The sequence below is a fragment of the Pipistrellus hanaki genome (assembly GCF_964339955.1).
Source record: "Pipistrellus hanaki genome assembly, chromosome: 3".
Classification (NCBI taxonomy): Eukaryota; Metazoa; Chordata; class Mammalia; order Chiroptera; family Vespertilionidae; genus Pipistrellus; species Pipistrellus hanaki.
Window position 1 is genome coordinate 34,762,057 of NC_140505.1, and position 17,533 is coordinate 34,779,589.

The window sequence follows — 17,533 nt, forward strand, 5'->3', positions numbered from 1 at the left end:
AAAAGCAGAAAAATTGCCATTTATTTTTATTACAAAAGCATTTTTCACATAAAAAAATCAATTTACCATAAAGTTGAGTCCTCTTAGATATTGAGAATTCCCCCAGTGCATTTAAAAATTGATTTGGTCCACAAAAATTCAATCCACTCACGCATAAACTTTTCGGGAAAATAATTGATGGTATATAGTTACATATAATAATAAAAGCATAATATGCTAATTAGACCAGACAGTGGAATTACCTTCTGGATATCATTCTGGATATCCTCTAGACAAAGCCACTGTGGCGGAGGCCAAGGCAGAGGCAGTTAGGGGTGATCAGGCAGGCAGGCAAGCATTTAGAGGTGATAAGGCAGGCAGGCAGGCAGGTGAGCGGTTAGGAACCAGTGGTCCTAGATTACAAGAGGGTGCAGGCTGGGCTGAAGGGCCCTGCATACCCATGCACAAATTTCGGGCACAGCGCCTCCAGTTGAATATAAACATCTATGTGGGTATAAGAAATTTTCAGAAGTCACTTATGAATTCTTCTTTTCATGGAGGTTTGTTTCCTGTAACAAAGTTATCATTAGTACCAAACTTTCACTGAAGTAAAGTCTTTGTAATGTGATGCTGCCTAGTTGCTGCATGGTATATGGATCTTACAGTTTAGTAAAAAATAGAGACAGTAAATAAGTTTTTTATGCTGTGGAGGACCAATGAGAGGGCTCATGAAGAAATTATATGATTGAATAAAGAAGATGTCATATATATATATATATATATATATATATATATATATATATATGAATACTACTCAGCCATAAGAAAAAACTAAATATTGCCATTTGCAGTAACATATATGCAACTTGAGAATATCATCCTAAGTGAAATAAGTCAGATGGAAAAGTCAAAAACCCATATGATCTCATTCATAAGTGGGATATAAAACTGAAAGCAACAATCAGAAAACAAGACAAAAAAACTCATAGGCACAGACAACAATATGGTGGTTACCAGAGGGAAAAGGGGCTGGGAGGGGGGGAGTAGAAAACGATAAGGGGAATAAAATATATGGTGACAGAAGGGACTTGACTTTGGGTGGTGACCACACAATGCAATATACAGATGATGTATCATAGAATTGTACACTTGAAACCTGTATAATCTTATTAATCAATGTCCTTTTTAAAAAATATATATATTTTATTGATTTTCCACAGAGAGGAAGGGAGAGGGATAGAGAGCTAGAAATGTTGATGAGAGAGAAACATCAACCAGCTGCCTCCTGCACACCCCCTACCAGGGATGTGCTCACAACCAATGTACATGCCCTTGACCGGAATCGAACCTGGGACCTTATAGTCCGCCCTATCCACTGAGCCAAACCGGTTCTGGCTAATCAATGTCCTTTTAAAATAGACAATTATAATCAGTACCTATAATTTTGTTACAAAACCATCACACAAAGAATGCATTGTCATTAAAAGCAGAGAGAAATATGAACCAATAGTAACATTTGCAAGTGAATTTGTAATGCAGAGATTGAATGTTAAAGAAATTCCCTTCAAGTGATTTCTGTTTGTCCTTTGAATAGGGAATAAGGTCTCTATCCAGCCTGATGATGAGGCAATGAATTGGGAAGGTTGTGGAGAAAGGACAGAGGAAGTGGGTACTGTGGAGAATGCAAAAAAGCTAACTAAAGACATATGAAATGCAATGTTGGAGATACAGCTTAATTTTGAGACTACAAATTTATAGAGATACCAATTTAGACAGGTCTGTAACTTTCTTTTTTTTTAAATATATTTTTTTTATTGATTTTATACAGAGAGGAAGGGAGAGAGATAGAGAGTTAGAAACATCAATGAGAGAGAGTCATCGATCAGCTGCCTCTTGCACACCCCCTACCGGGGATATGCCCGCAACCAAGGTACATGCCCTTGACCGGAATCGAACCTGGGACCCTTCAGTCCCCAAGCCGATGCTCTATCCACTGAGCCAAACCGGTCCCAGCTAGACAGGTCTGTAACTTTCTTAGGCCTTACATAAAGGGGAGAAGTGCAACCTTTAGATTGATCCAGCTTTAGAGCATTTTCAGGCTTATAGAGCGAGAAACAAGGGACTAGGAACTTTGGGTGGCTGGCAAAGGAGTTGAACTGATGACCCTGTGGTCTAGGTTGGATATGAAAATAAGAGGAAAATGAGAGAACAAAATGAACTATAAAGAGTCTTTAAATGGTCAAAGAAAGAACCGAAGAGATAGAATAAGATTTGAAGTTGAAGTGATAGAATAAGATTTTTTAAGAGCTAGAAGGTTAAAGAATGGGACCCAGAGTTTAGAATTTTGGAATAATTCTGGGTAAATAAAAAATGTTGGGTTTTATATGGATGTGAGTGGCTTAAACATAATGATGGAGTTGAGACAGAAATAGCAAGGAACTATCAAGCTAAGGTGTTGGCTGAATCTTTACAATGACATTGAAGTCAATCCATGTGAGGCCAGCACTTTGGGGAAGGAATGTAGGCAGGGGCCTGTGGCAGTGACAGTGCTGTAAGAGGATGTTTTACCCTAATGGAATACATGTCAAAGGGGCAGGGAGGAGTACTGGATGGGGCATTCTTCCTCAACCACATGTTATCCTACGTGGGCCATATGGGGCACTGGAGCATGGGCATTCTCTTCTCAAAAGGACTGTGGGGGAAGTTATGCATCTGGGAAAGAACCAGCTGAGGCTAGGACAGAGGAAGCTGATTATGTAAGTGGAGACTGAGTGCGTAGTAGAAGGAACTGGTGAACATGGAACAAGACACCCAAAGGTTAACTAAAGCTCTGGTAAAATGAGGTGGAAAGTTAGCTGTGGTGGAAGAATTATACAATGATATTAGAACCAGAGATCAAAGCTGCACTAATGACTAAATAAAAACCAGAAATGGAAAGACATGATTTAGATTATCTCAATCTCTCTAGAAGGAACGATCTACTGGATATTATAGATTATATTAATATTTCTTCTGTAACCCAGCCCAGGGTGGTGGCCAGTCACACTAAATCAACCCTGTAGAATAAATATATAGGCCATTTACTGGGAATGGAATGCTCCAGTAAATGTTACCTAATTTTTCTGCATACAAAATTGGCCTGTTTTTCTAATGTGTTAAGCTCATTTATAAGCATGCTGTAAAAAATTCCACCAAAATGTCAAATAACATGATATTGTAGAATTTGCTGATACTATTTAAGTGGATTGGTAGAGTCCAGAGGTAGTTGATAAATCCTTGTCATTTTCATTTTTATATATGATATTAGGATTTTTTTCTAGCTTAAAACCCCCCAGAAATATAGGATTGTATAGCCGAATCTAGTACATATCACATGTCTATTAACTGTTGCCACCTTCTCAAACCACTGAAAATGAATTTGATTTTAATAAACTGGATAGTGGAGATTTAATTCTTTGAATTATATAGGCGTCAGTATATTCTTGAACTACTGAAACATTCAGAATTGGTTCCACTTTGGTTGATTAATATTGGGTGTATGTTCCAAAGCATATTTGGTTTTTATTCAAATTACATTATAAATTTTTTTGTATAGAAACTTGTGCTTGAATAAAAGTATTTTGTTTTAAATGAGTGTGGATAGGTTGTTTTAATCAAACTTAATTTTTAATAAATTTTTTTTTTCAAAAAAGTTTATAAAGGTGGTTTGAGTTAAGCCAAGGGTCAATAAACTTTTTCTTAAAGAGCCAGAGAATAAACATTTTAGGTTTTTCGGGCCACTGTGTAACTACTGAACTCCACCACTGCTGTGCAAAAGTGAGTGTGGTCTTATTATAGAATCGTTGTGTTTCAGTAAAACTTTATTTATAAAAATAAGCAGTGAGCTTGATCTTGGTTTAAACTATAAAAACTCAGAACAGGTCAACTAACAGGTCTCCATGTTATCAAATCAAACACAGTAAAGCAAATGACAATAATAGTTACCAATTTTTTTTTTTTTTAGACCTTCTATTATTTTGCTAAGTGCTTTAAAGAAATGCATTATCTTATTTAGTCCTCAAAATGGTTTTAATAACAGCAGTTCAAGTTTATGGACTATAATGATACAGAACTTAAGGCAATAATATTTTAGAAAGTTTCTTTTTAAAATAGATCACAAAAAGCCATGAGATTTTAGGAAATAATTTCTTGAGCTCCCACATTGTATTCTAGAATAAATTATTTTGAAAATCCAGAATAAAGCACTCAACCCATTAAGAGTCAACTTGCAGTATATTTTTTTAAAAATCCTTTAGGCATAAATAAAGCCTCTTGGCTTCTGTTGAGAAACTGGGAACTTTGTTACATTAGATTATTTAACCTAAATTTAGAATTAGTTAAGATAGAGGAAAAATTTGCCTTTGTTTTCTAGGCTATGCATAAATATAAAAAGGTAGAGATTTACTTTCTTTTGTAAGAGTTTTCATTTTGATCTAAGATAATACATTGTTATTAATATACATAAAATTACATTGTATAAGGAACATACTTTTAAAATATGTATTCTCATTTTCTTAAGAAATAATAAAATTTGAACAATACTTTTCTATTGTTATGTAAAATATATCTGTAGACTAAACTGTGCATTGAACATAAATTTATCAGCAGCGTTTTACTGACAGAAGATGAATAATTTTAACAAAAGAAACGCACAAATTAATAGGAGAGATAGGTCAATGAAGCAAGCAGTTCTAACAGTGTGTGTTTTGGCCATGTTTCTGGTAAAGAGAGCTTTATCTTGCTTAGGACTCCAGGATGTATCTTTGGTCTCCTGTTTGTCTATGATTGCTCTGTGTTCAAAGCAGAAATGAGCCCATGCTTTTTGAAAGTCATCTTGCAGGAGGTCATCTTTTCTAGAAAAGTAATTTCTGTGTTCCTCTGAAGACACTTGGTTTTAAGATAGTTTTTAAGATGCAATTAAATGAAAGAGCCATTTATTTTAGTTCAAACGAAATCTGATACTCATATTTCAGCTCATTAATCACAAGAGATCAAATTAAGAAAGTAATTCATCTTGCCACAGCAGCAGTCTTTCATATTACCAGAAAGTTTTATTTTTCACTTTCTGGGAAACTTTAATTAAATAAGTTTCTTCTTCTGGCAATAACTATGCTGTCTGTTTTTGGAGGATTGAGCAGGTCTTGTTGGGTGAAAAAGAATAAAATAGTGACTTTTTTACTATTGGGTGATCTATCTTAAAAGTTTGCTTTTTATATAGGATACTGAAGGTACAGTACAGACTAAAATGTAGATGATTTAAAGACACCTCTAGAATGACAAAGGTAATCATTTCTTTGGGTGTTATTTAATCTGGATTTCATTTAAGAGAACAGGGTTACCCAAATTGAGTGGCTTATGACTTTTGTCCTATAACCTTCTTTTGTGATAAATAAGTATTCATTTTCGAATGAATATCCATGTTTACTTGAAATTATGAAATAGAGATGGTAACGCAAATCTTGAATAATATATTTTAAATATCTTTCCACATATGGTCATAATCTCCCATTTTATCTTCTCAGACCTGCATGGCACCATCAGCTCATTTATAATTTGTCACCTATAAATGTGTCATTGAATTAAAAGGGCAGAACAATTTTCATTGTTCCATTTATATTAAGCATGTCATTTTCCATTTTATTATTTTTCTCCTTATATGCTGTTTAGAGAACAAATACATTATTTTTTATTTGAATAATAATCTTTAATTTAAAAATCTTTATTTCATTATTGATCATTTTCTGGGCAAGAGGGTTGGTTATAGTATATATTAAATAGTGTATGTGCTACTATAAAATGAATATTTGGAAAAGAAATAATAAAATAGGTTGTTTAATAAATTCTTAAGAATACATTCCTGAAAATTAGTTAAACTGTACTATGATGACACTAAATCTGATATATCTATAAAGTATATGTTATCAACAGTGGGTGAAAACACCTCTTTGGGGTAGAAATTAGTTCTTAAAGAGGCAGAAAACATCCTATTCTTTCTTTATATAAAGCATAAAAAGATATGTGAAATGTATAAACAGATATATCGCATATCTGTGGTTTAAAACTGCCATATGGTGTGGTCATTAGGAACAAAATATCTAAAAGTACTCCTTAAGGGGAAGCAATTAAATAAAGGTTAAAAAATGGTGATTTTGGAAAATAGTAAGAAGAAAATTTATGTTTTTCATATATTGTTTTATGTGTTTTCATGTACTGTTCTCAACTTTTTTCAAGCAATATGAGAAAAATATATATGAATGTTTATGATACTCTTAAAATCTTGCCTTCACTCTTAAAAAATGAGTTACACCTTGTAAGCACTCATGGATGTGTAATGTACTGAAAGGATACATGACAGAAGAAAGGTCCCAGGGCAGCAGAACGAAGAGGCCAAGGCAATGGCACCCTCCTAGGCTGGGAGTGACAAGTGCAATCCACCCTCCCACAGATTGCAAGGCTGACTGCTTAGGATTGACACTGCACTCTCTCGCAATCTGGGACCCCCCAGGGGATGTCAGAATGCTGGTTTTGGCCCAATCTCTGCAGGCCAGGCCAAGGGACCCTCTTGGTGCACAAGTCCGTGCACCAGGCCTCTAGTTATTCAATAAAATCCAGCAGATTAGCATTACCATTTAGCATTTATTCTAGGAATATTCAAATGGTTAACATCTAGGGCTCTGGTAATACATTTCACTACCTCAACAAATCGAAGGCTAAAATTCTTTCAAGTAGAATTGGAAAAGAAGAGAAGCCTTTAAACAGAGTAGAAATTAATTATCAAAGCCCACTGCAGCCATTTTGCAGGAATGCTGAAGAAACTTTCATGGAAAATGAGGAGTATGGATTCCTCTTATTCCCACTTCATTATCTACTATATTGCCGTGCAGCTGTATCATTATAGCTAATAAGGTAATTCAATTAACCCCAAAGTCAATCTTGAAAAAATATTATTTTAATTGCAAATGAAATGTACATATTTTAATAAAGTCCAGGAATCCTTATTAAAAGTATTTGTAATCATATTGTAGAATAACCCAGTGAATTGGTTACTCTTCACTGGAACTAATTAGGTAGAATGGTAAAAAAAAAAAAAATTAAAATTAAAAAGTTAAAAAAATGCTTTTATATTAGTAACTGGAATATTAAATTCATAAAAATAAATTTCACAAGAAACAGCATCTCTCTGGGAAATTTTTAATTTAAAAATGTAGTCCAAATATAATAAATAGAAAAACATAGTGTGATCCTGGATATGACAGTTTGATAATAATCCTTTATGTATGTAAAGGTAAAGAAAGCAATCATAAAGATAGAAATATTTGACCTGATAAAATTTAAAATGCTTACAGAGTGAATGCCACCAAAATCAAAAGTCAAACTATTGACTAGGGAAAAACTATTTGCAGTTCATATAGCAGACAGAGATAACTGTTCTTAATATCAACAACCCCAAGAATTAATAAAAAAGACAAAACATCACCATAGAAAGCTGGCAAGGTTATGAATAGAAAAACTCTCTTAAAAATAAAATAAATCTAAATAATCAATACACACATGAACAGATAAACAAAAGCTTGATTAAGCTTGATTACATCTGGTAATGGTACAGTTTTAGAATAAGAAGCACTTTCCTACCTTGCTGGAAGGCAGGTGATTTTCTATAACATTTTGAATAAATTTATTAATACTTTTTTTAAAATTTAAAGCTCTATAAACCTGTCCTTTGCCCCAGCAATGCTAGATTTGATATTTTTTATAGATATGAACGTTAAATAAATATGGATATTGAATAAGGATAGTTAATGTAGTCTTGTTATTGAAGCAGCAAAATGCTTAACATTTTTTCCGATGATGATTTCTTATTAAGGGAAAACTACTTTTTCAATGAGTCATCAGGGAGAATGTTTAATTAAATAAACATTGAATGCTATGGGAAAATATGCAGCTGATGAAAAAAATAATTAGGACCAAATCTTTTATCTCAGGCAAGGGGGGATGGGGGGAGTTTGTCTGTGACTGTTGGTGAGTAAGAAAAGCAAGTTTCAGAGTGACATATAAAATGCAAGCCCATTTATGTGATTGTACGTATATGTTTAGATGAGACAGGAGATGTTAAGAAAGAAATATGCAAAGTGGCTCACAGGGGAATTTGTTAATACTGTGTATTTAGGATTATTTAACCTTTCAAGTGTATTACTGTTTTATATTTTTAAAAAGGACATGCCAATTCAAATTAAGAAGCAACTTGAGTCTACAGAAGTGCTAGATGGAAAAGTAATGTTAACTTCTTCCCTACATCTAAATTAACCACTTTTAATCCTTTTAGTATTTTATTTCTAAAATGATATTATTAAAATTCTGCTTTTCTCCACATTTTTCAAATGTGAGTGGAAGAAAATACATTCTGATATCCCATGTTGGCCTAGAAAAAAGGGAAAGTGAGCTTTCTTTCTTCTTTTCTTCCAATAAATCATCTGGTATCTTCTCAGAGGGATATGTTATGACTGATTCCAATACTCAGCCTGTGCTCTTCAATTAGTAGTTAAGCTGGTATTGCACATTTTCATTCCAGTTGCAAACTTGTTTGTAAAATGAGTTTTCTTACCCATAGGACAAGTAAAGAAATAATACACGCTATATTTACATGTGTATTTTTAATATTGTTATTTGTAATAACAACTTTATAGAATTAATGTGATAGATTAAGAGGTTAATTTATTAATATAGTAATTTTGATTATTAACTAATAATATGGACATACAATGTACTAATATGTTAATGAATATGTGCATATACACAAACATAAATTTCTTGGTATAAAATATATCTTTATTTGTGGCTGAGGACATAATAATATTTAAACATTTATGTATTAGTTTAATTTTGCTTACTAATATGTAAGTTGTTTTATAATATACTATGTGCATTATAGAAACTTTATCTTTAGAGTAAAAAAATTATATAAAAATGCGCCCTTATAAACTGATGAAAAAAATAGATTCAGAGACCTAAAAGCATGGGACAGACTGACAAAGTTCAGAGGAAAGGCAGGGTTGTGGGGGGTGGCTGAGGAGAGCTTAACAGGGGAACTTGTATGCATATATGCATAGCCCATCAACAGACAATAGTGTGGTGAAGGCCTGGCCCAGGGGCAAGTGTAGAGTAGAAGGGGTCAATGGGGAACAAAAGCAAAGGGGACATCAGTAAAACTTTAAGCAATAAAGATAAAGTTAAAAGAAAAATGTACCCTTTCTGGGTATATAGAAATTTTATCAATAGAAATGACTTTTAAATATTATCAAATAGTGAATAATGAAGAAATAATGCCACTTGCAAACATTTAATATTTTAACAAGTTTTCTAATTGCGTAAGATGTATTTGGTATGCTAGGTTCTAGTTGGTATGTTTCAAACTATCCTATATAATAAAAGCCTAAGATGCAAATTGTCCCCTCAACTGAGGCAGGGCAGGAGGCCAGGGGAAGGGAGTTACCCCCTCCCCCCCCCCCCCCCCCCCCAGCCAGCTGCCACTAGGGACCCTAACCATGCACAAATTTCATGCACTGGGCCTCTAGTTTATTTAGATCACATGTGTCAAACACAAGGCCCGCGGGCCAAATAGCCCGCCAGGCCTTGCAATGTGGCCCGCACCGCGCTGTCATCACTGCACTCCGCTGTCAGTTTATGACATTGTCAGTTTATGACTGTTCAGTAAACCATTCGGCCCGCGATTTAGGCTGGATTTTAGATTTTGGCCCCTTCTCTGATTGAGTTCGACACCCCTAATTTAGATAATTGTGGGCTCCTCATTTTATATGATAGTGGCTGAAATTTATGCGCTGACAAATATTTAATATAATTTAAAATAAATTACAGTTTTAGATTTCAATTCCACTGTCTCTTTGTTCACATAGGTGGCTTTTACTGTACTTTTTGACTTGGAAGCACTTCTGAAGATATGGTGTTTGGGATTTACTGGATATATTAGTTCATCTCTCCACAAATTTGAGCTATTACTTGTGATTGGAACTACTCTTCATGTATATCCAGATCTTTATCATTCTCAATTCACATACTTTCAGGTAATACAAATAATGCCTATTTGTCTTTAGATATTTTTTTATTCCAGAGAAAATACTAGTCACATTATAATAATAATTGTATAAGTTTATATATAACAGTTATGTATAATTATTAAATGCACACTTAAGGTAGGTTTGATGGCATCTTAAATACCCAAAATCGTATGTTCATAATTGTACCATTGTTTTTAAAACTCCTGAAAATTCATAGCAATAAATGGAGATGTTTTAAAAATACAGTTCATAAGTTAGCACAATGTGAAGATATGTATATTACATATACATTGGTATTATACATCTATGTATATATCAAATTTTAAACTACATAAGATGTTGACACACTTTAAAGAGTAGGAAATAAGAATTTAATTCCAAGTGGAAATCTCCCTTTTGTGTTTTTTGCTTGTTTTTAATCCTCACCTGAGAATATGTTTTCACTGATTTTAAAAGAGAAGTAGGGAAGAGAGACGGAGAAAGAAAGAAACATCAATGTGTGAGAGAAACATTGATCAGTTGCTTCTGTACGCGCCCCCAGGACCGAACCCATGATCTGTGTTTTGTGCTCTGACTGGTAATCAAATCCAAAACTGTTTAGAGTACAGGATGATGCTCCAACAAACTGAGCTATTAAGCCAGGGGAAGATCTCTTTTCAATAAGCCAACATATGTTTATTCAACAGTGACTTACAATTAAAATAAGAAATAAAACTTACCTTAAAAACTGTAAATCAAACTTCATTATTTATATATGCCTATTTCTTTATAATGATCAAATAATAATACCTGTAATTTTTATAATAATTGGATAGCTATTTATTCAAATGTGAAATCTTAAAATATATTACTTTATAATTGTCAGTAAACAAAAGTAATTATTAATTATGCCTTTCATAATTGTTTAATAACAGCAATGTACTCATTGTTCTTTTGAATACTTGCTCAAAATGATAAACTATAAATATGTGATATCCTAATTTTTAAAATCTCAAATATAGTTACTCTCTGATGAAAAATTGGTCATTTATATAATTTATTATGGAAATACCATAATATGCATTATTTTCTTAATAATTATTTAAAAATTGTTAGATAACAAAGTAGCAGTAAAATTTAAAGAAGTAATTCAGAGAAATAAGATTCCAACTTCTTATAAGAAAGAAAATGCATTCCAATTTCATTGATTTTATTTATTGGTAATACCAAAGCTGTCATTTTCAGGGTTGTATTAACTTAAGATGCTATAGCCTGAAACTATCTATTTACTTGGAGAAAAGGACATGAAAATATAATTCATAAAAATGAAAACCAAATTCACTTCAACATAAAATGACGATATTCAAAAAATCGCTACTGAGCATATTGAAATCATGGAGGACTATCATGGTTTAAGCTTTTAGTACCATAACATCTTTGCACATAAATCCCTTGTCCCATTTTGGGTACAAATGAGCTTCCCAAACATTCATGCAATATAGGCCCATTGACACTGCTATCTAGCTTCAAAAATCAGCATGAGCATGTAGTGCTTACCTTAGAGAACCATTGTAGATAATTATAGGAAATATGGCTGATAGTCAAAAGCTACATGATAATTTAATATAAACCTATCAAATCAGCCAAATTTTAAAAATGCTGATGCATATTTCAATAAAGATATAGTATAAATATATTTGGGGTTTGAAAATTCTTATAAATTCTCATAGATAATTTTCTGTAAAAAATGTCAGAAAAAGATCAAAATTAGAATTCTTTATGAGATTAAAAAAAATGGAAACTGTTTAAATGGTAAATATTATATTTAAGGAATAGCTTAGCAAGTCATAATTTGACCATAAAATTAATAGCTGTGATGAATTTGCAATAACAGAGATGTAATTGTTTTATTTAAATGCAAAATAGTAAAAACTCATATAACATCTAAAAATGACTGGAAGGTAACTTGATTTTACACATGAAATACTATCTTAAGTCATTAACAAACCATTGGGTGGCTATTAAACTGTGCTGAGTACATTGTTCCATTTGTTTCTCGTAACAATTATGTGAGCTAGACAGTGTACATGTAAATGAAGGTCCCAAGAGATTTGAGAGCTTGCCTAAGACCTACCATAACTAGCAAATGGTAGAAACTCATCACCAGCAAGTTTAATTTCACAGATCATATTCTAAACCACACAATTTCTATAGTACTTACTAATCAAACGAATAGTCTCTAAGAGAGTCAGAAATGTGACCAGGAAAATGTGATTTGGCAACTATCACAAAATGTTCTACAGACCTTATGTGTGAGAGTATCGTAGGAACACAAAAATCAACATATTGGGTAGACAGAACAAAAATCATACTTCTCCCCAAATAAATAAAAAGGCATAATTATAAGGATTTTGGCTTCCCTAGGATGCAAGGTTAATCCTTTGAAATTGTTGATCAAATCACCAGTGTGGGAGTTGTGTTAAGCTCTGTTTCTTCCAGCTAATGAAATATTAATTTATCAAAATTGCACAGATATGCATAGGTTATTTTTATTAGAATTTGGGATAGGATTCAAAATTACAAAGGAAATTCTTTAAATATAATTTAAATGGGGAAAACACACAGTACTAAATCTGAGCTATAAACCAGTTAAAATGTTTCTGTAAACTTGCTTATATTTAAATATTAACAACTAGATACCGATCATTTATGTTTGAGAATAAACAACTCTAATAAAAATGTGAAATCTTCCCAGATTAGTATTCTAGGTATTAATATGAATGTGAATGTGAATATGTTAATGGTTTTTATGATAAGGCTGTTGGCTTGTTATTTTGAAAGATAGCCTCAGTGTAATGTGCTGATTTCAGATATATACTTAAAGTATTATAACAGGAAAAACTGTTAACCATATTTGTAATATAATGCTTAATTTGAAGGGCTTTGGCATGAAGGAAATATACATTTTCTAGACTTCTTGAAACATTTGTCTATTTGTTTACTAGACATGTGGCTAGAGACCATATATCATTTGTGTTCTTCAGACAATAGGCATGTGTGGGAACCATGTCAGGTCTCAGGATAGTCAAAGCCAGTGGGAGCACAGAGGCCTTATTATCAATACACCAGAATGGCCAGAGGCCTGGGAATCTTTTTTTTTTTTTTAATATATTTCATTGATTTTTTTACAGAGAGGAAGAGAGAGGGATAGAGTTAAAAACATTGATCAGAGAATCATCCATCAGCTGCCTCTTGCACGCCCCCTACTGGGGATATGCCCGCAACCAAGGTACATGCCCTTGACCGGAATTGAACCCAGGACCTTTCAGTCCCCAGGCCGATGGTCTATCCACTGAGCCAAACCGGCTAGCCTGGGAATCTTAATCAGGTCATATGAGCGGGTGCAAGGACACAAGGTACACTGTGCCCTTCTGTAGCCAATATGATTGATGTAACCATTGGCACGAAGCCCTCTTTGTGTAAATGGTATCAGAGTAGGTTACCGACCAGCTAGTTGGCTGGAGTAGGCTGGAGTGAGAAGTCTGCTAGAGTATGGAGAGAGAATAGCTGGGATGGAGTGTGTGAAGTCTGCTAGAGAGAGCAGCTGGGCAGGAGAGACAGGAGAAGCTGCTGAGCCAGAGAGCTCAGGAACCGCTATGAAGTGAGGCAATGAGTCTAGGATACGGCCTGCGGCTGCTTAGATAATATCTGTGCAGACACTGATTCTACTTTATGAGAAAGATATGCATTTACCAGCCAATGTCTGGCTGCCTGCCTGTATGGACTTTGCTGTGAGGACTGTTTTTATCTGATGGCCATACTGGTTTCTGCAATAAAGACTTATTCTTTTTTTTTTTTTTAATATATTTTATTGATTTTGTACAGAGATGAAGGGAGAGAGATAGAGTTAGAAACATCAATGAGAGAGAGTCATCGATCAGCTGCCTCTTGCACACCCCCTACTGGGGATATGCCTGCAACCAAGGTACATGCCCTTGACCCGAATCGAACCCAGGACCCTTCAGTCCCCAAGCCGACGCTCTATCCATTGAGCCAAACCGGTCTCGGCAAGACTTATTCTTGTATACCCACAACCTCTCACAGCTTATACCCGGCACCCTAGGAGACCCAGCCCCAGGCAGAGGGGCTCAGACCCAACACCTGCTGTCTAGTGAGCAGAGGATAAAGAAGGAGCTTGAACTAAGTTCCCAACAGTTAGTGCAGTGGGCAGGGCTCAAGTAGGAGTCAGCCCTGGCATAGTTAGAAGAATACGTGTACTCACAGCCACGCAAAGCCAGTCAGACCAGCAGAGCTGTGTGGTGCTCTTGCTGCTGGCTCTGGCAGCATGATAATGTTACCTCAACACTTCCTGTTAATTCAAAGTTTAGGGGGCAAAATTCAGAGGCTAACATTGTATTATTGGGACTCAGTCACTTTTCTTCTTTGTTGCTACCATTCTTAAGCTGACTTTCTCCATTTAGTGGCAAAAATGTCTCCCAGAAGCTTGAACCTGATGTGATGCTTACAGTAGTACTAATTGGGAACAAAGAAAGGGAATACCTTTCATAAGGCCAACAAATGTTCTGCTGAATCAAATAATTGTGAATACTCTGGTCAGGCCTGGATCTCGGGGATTTGGGAGTCCCCTTACTAGTGTAGTAATGATTTGTCAAAGAAAAATCAGGGAAAGCGGGAAGCTAGGGATGCTGGAAAGGAAAATCCAAATATATTTTATTTTTACCCAGGCTGGTATGCTCAGTGGTTAGAGCATCAGCCTGTACCCAGAAGTGTCATGGGTTCAATTCCTGGTCAAGAGCCATACCTGGGTTATAGGTTCAAACTTTGATCCTGATCAGGGCACATGCAGGAGGCAACCAACCACACATTGATGTTTTTCTCTCTTTCTCCCTCCCTCCCTCTTTTCCACTCTCTCTAAAAATATTCTCAGATGAGGATTAACAAAACAAACAAACAAATCATATATTATTTTGTATGTGTAAAATTAAAATCTTGTTTTTTAAAGCATTTCCTGTTTCTTTACTGTATTTTAAAAATATTTTTATTGATTTCAGAAAGGAATGGAGAGTGAGAGAGAAATAGAAATTCAGTGAAAGAAAATCATTGATCAGCTGCCTCATGTACACCTTTGAGCCTGTAACTTGGGCATGAACTGGAATTGAACCCAGGACCCTTCAAGTCCACATGCAATTGCTCTATCCACTGAGCCAAACCAGCTAGGGCTCTTACTGTATTTTTTAATAAACTATTCACCTTTCTTCTATTAAGAAACCTTCACAGATAATTTAAGCTCTTATTGATATTGAATCAACTCAGACTACCATTCTATTTACCATACTTTATTTATGCCCAGACAATTTCCCTATTTTAATACCTCTAAATTTGGGGTCCATCTTATAATGTTGCCTTTAATTGGCAACATTTTTTTACTTCTGATGTACATAAAAAATTGATAACATTGTAGACTGAATGTAAAATGCTACTTTTCCATATTTTATATGTCAACTTTTAATTACATTATCATTTACATTTTTAATGCTATAGATATTTTTATTCTCCCTTTGTAATAATAGCTATTGGATATATTTGTCCAACACAATGTGTGGCACATAACAATCAATCAGTATAAGTTAAATGAATGAGAAAATAAATGTATTAGTTATTGGTGGGAGTTTTTGCACATATAAATATATACACATACATAATATACATGTAAAACATATATGGATGTTTTGATAACAAGCTAATATAACAAAGATCTAAAAATACAAGGTTTACATACGATAGAAGTTTGTCTAGTTGGTGGGTGTCCGGGACAAGGAATTGGTTCATCTCTGTGTGGGCATCCAGGAAGTTGGTCTTTTGTGTCAGATTGGATTCATCATCTTCTATTCAAGGCTTCTATTTTTGGTCCAAAAATGTAGTGTACTTCAATTGTTTCCATTTCCCAGCCAAAGAAATGTATAAAAAGAGTATCCAGGACAGGTTTATTTATTTTTATGTACTAAAATACAGTACATAAGTCACTTCCTTTCACCTTCCATAGGCCTAAGCCTAGTCTGCTGGCCATACCTAGCTCCAAGCGAGGCTGGAAAATGTAGTCTGCAGCCCTAGGTAGCTTTTCCCTAGGATACAATTCAGAAAGTTCTATTTCCAGGATGGAGAGAATGGCTATTGGGGTAGCAGTCTCAGCCTTACGTAAAGGCTCCAAGACAGAAAGTTTTTAAAACATTTTTTTAAGAATGTACACTAACACTTGGGAAGTTTTACCGAATTAGACAACTGGAGGTTTGATGCACAAAGATTGCTGCAAGAATAGGCCTTCCTTCCCCTGGCTGCCAGCGCTGCCTTCGCTCATGCCAGAGCCACCTTTTGGCCTACCCAAGCTGCCCAGGGGCCTGGAGCAGCCGTGGCGGTTTGGAAAGCCTGTGTCTTCACCATGGTGATGATGCAAGCATCTCGCCCCACCTCCAGCCACTCAGCACCTGTGTATGCAAATTAACCCACCATCTTTGTTGGGTTAATTTGCATACTCACTCCTGATTGGCTGGTGGGCACTGCAAAGGTACAGTCAATTTGCACCTTATTCTTTTATTAGTGTAGATGAGTATTGATACCATTGAACTACATTTTCCTCTATATTTGAACATTAGAAAAATATCAATTTTATTCAACAACATGTACTAGTTAATACCATTTTGAAATATTGTATGTTAAAACAGTTGTCACTATTTTTCTTCATTCATTCATTCATTCATTTGGGATTTGTTGAGCTGTTTTTTGTTTTGTTTTGTTGGTGTTTTGTTTTTCATATTTTAGTTTTTATTTTTAAAATTTATCTTTATTGAAAGTATTACAGATTTCCCCCTTCATCCCCCATTGACCCCCGCCACCCCTGCACCTGCCCCCTCTCCATACCTACTGCACTGAGTCCTTGATATAGGACAGATAGTGAGCTATACTGATATCTTAGTTATTATATTGTGAATTTTCCTCTCTAGATGCTTAAGTGGAAAAGTGCAATTTTACAAAATGCTATGAAAAATGAGGTTTAATATGAACTTATTTAAGATTCAGTGTAAACAAATGATTGAATATGTATGATTTTCTCTCCCCCAATAGGTTCTTCGGGTGGTTCGGCTTATTAAGATTTCACCTGCATTAGAAGACTTTGTGTACAAGATCTTTGGTCCTGGGAAGAAGCTTGGGAGTTTGGTTGTATTTACTGCCAGCCTCTTGATTGTTATGTCAGCAATCAGTTTGCAAATGTTCTGCTTTGTCGAAGAACTGGACAGATTTACAACATTTCCAAGGGTAAGAACTAAAAGATGTGGTTGAAGTCATTATTCTTATTACAGTAATAATGATGTACATCAAAGTAATTTCACTTTATCAGTGGTTCAATCATGCTGTCATATTTTTGATAACTTGGAGTAGCTAGTTTT

The 17,533-nt window shown here is 34.6% G+C and overlaps 1 protein-coding gene across 6 annotated transcripts in view; it reads left to right on the top strand.

The window, feature by feature from the left end:
• NALCN (sodium leak channel, non-selective) overlaps window positions 1–17,533 on the top strand; it is a 269,461-nt gene that overhangs the window by 103,268 nt on the left and 148,660 nt on the right. For all 6 annotated transcript variants that reach the window (XM_084880254.1, XM_084880257.1, XM_084880255.1 and 3 more), the window contains exons 12-13: window positions 9,930–10,097; window positions 17,211–17,402. In XM_084880254.1, the coding sequence (XP_084736380.1) occupies window positions 9,930–10,097; window positions 17,211–17,402 (360 nt within the window). The remainder of the gene's footprint in view (window positions 1–9,929; window positions 10,098–17,210; window positions 17,403–17,533) is intronic.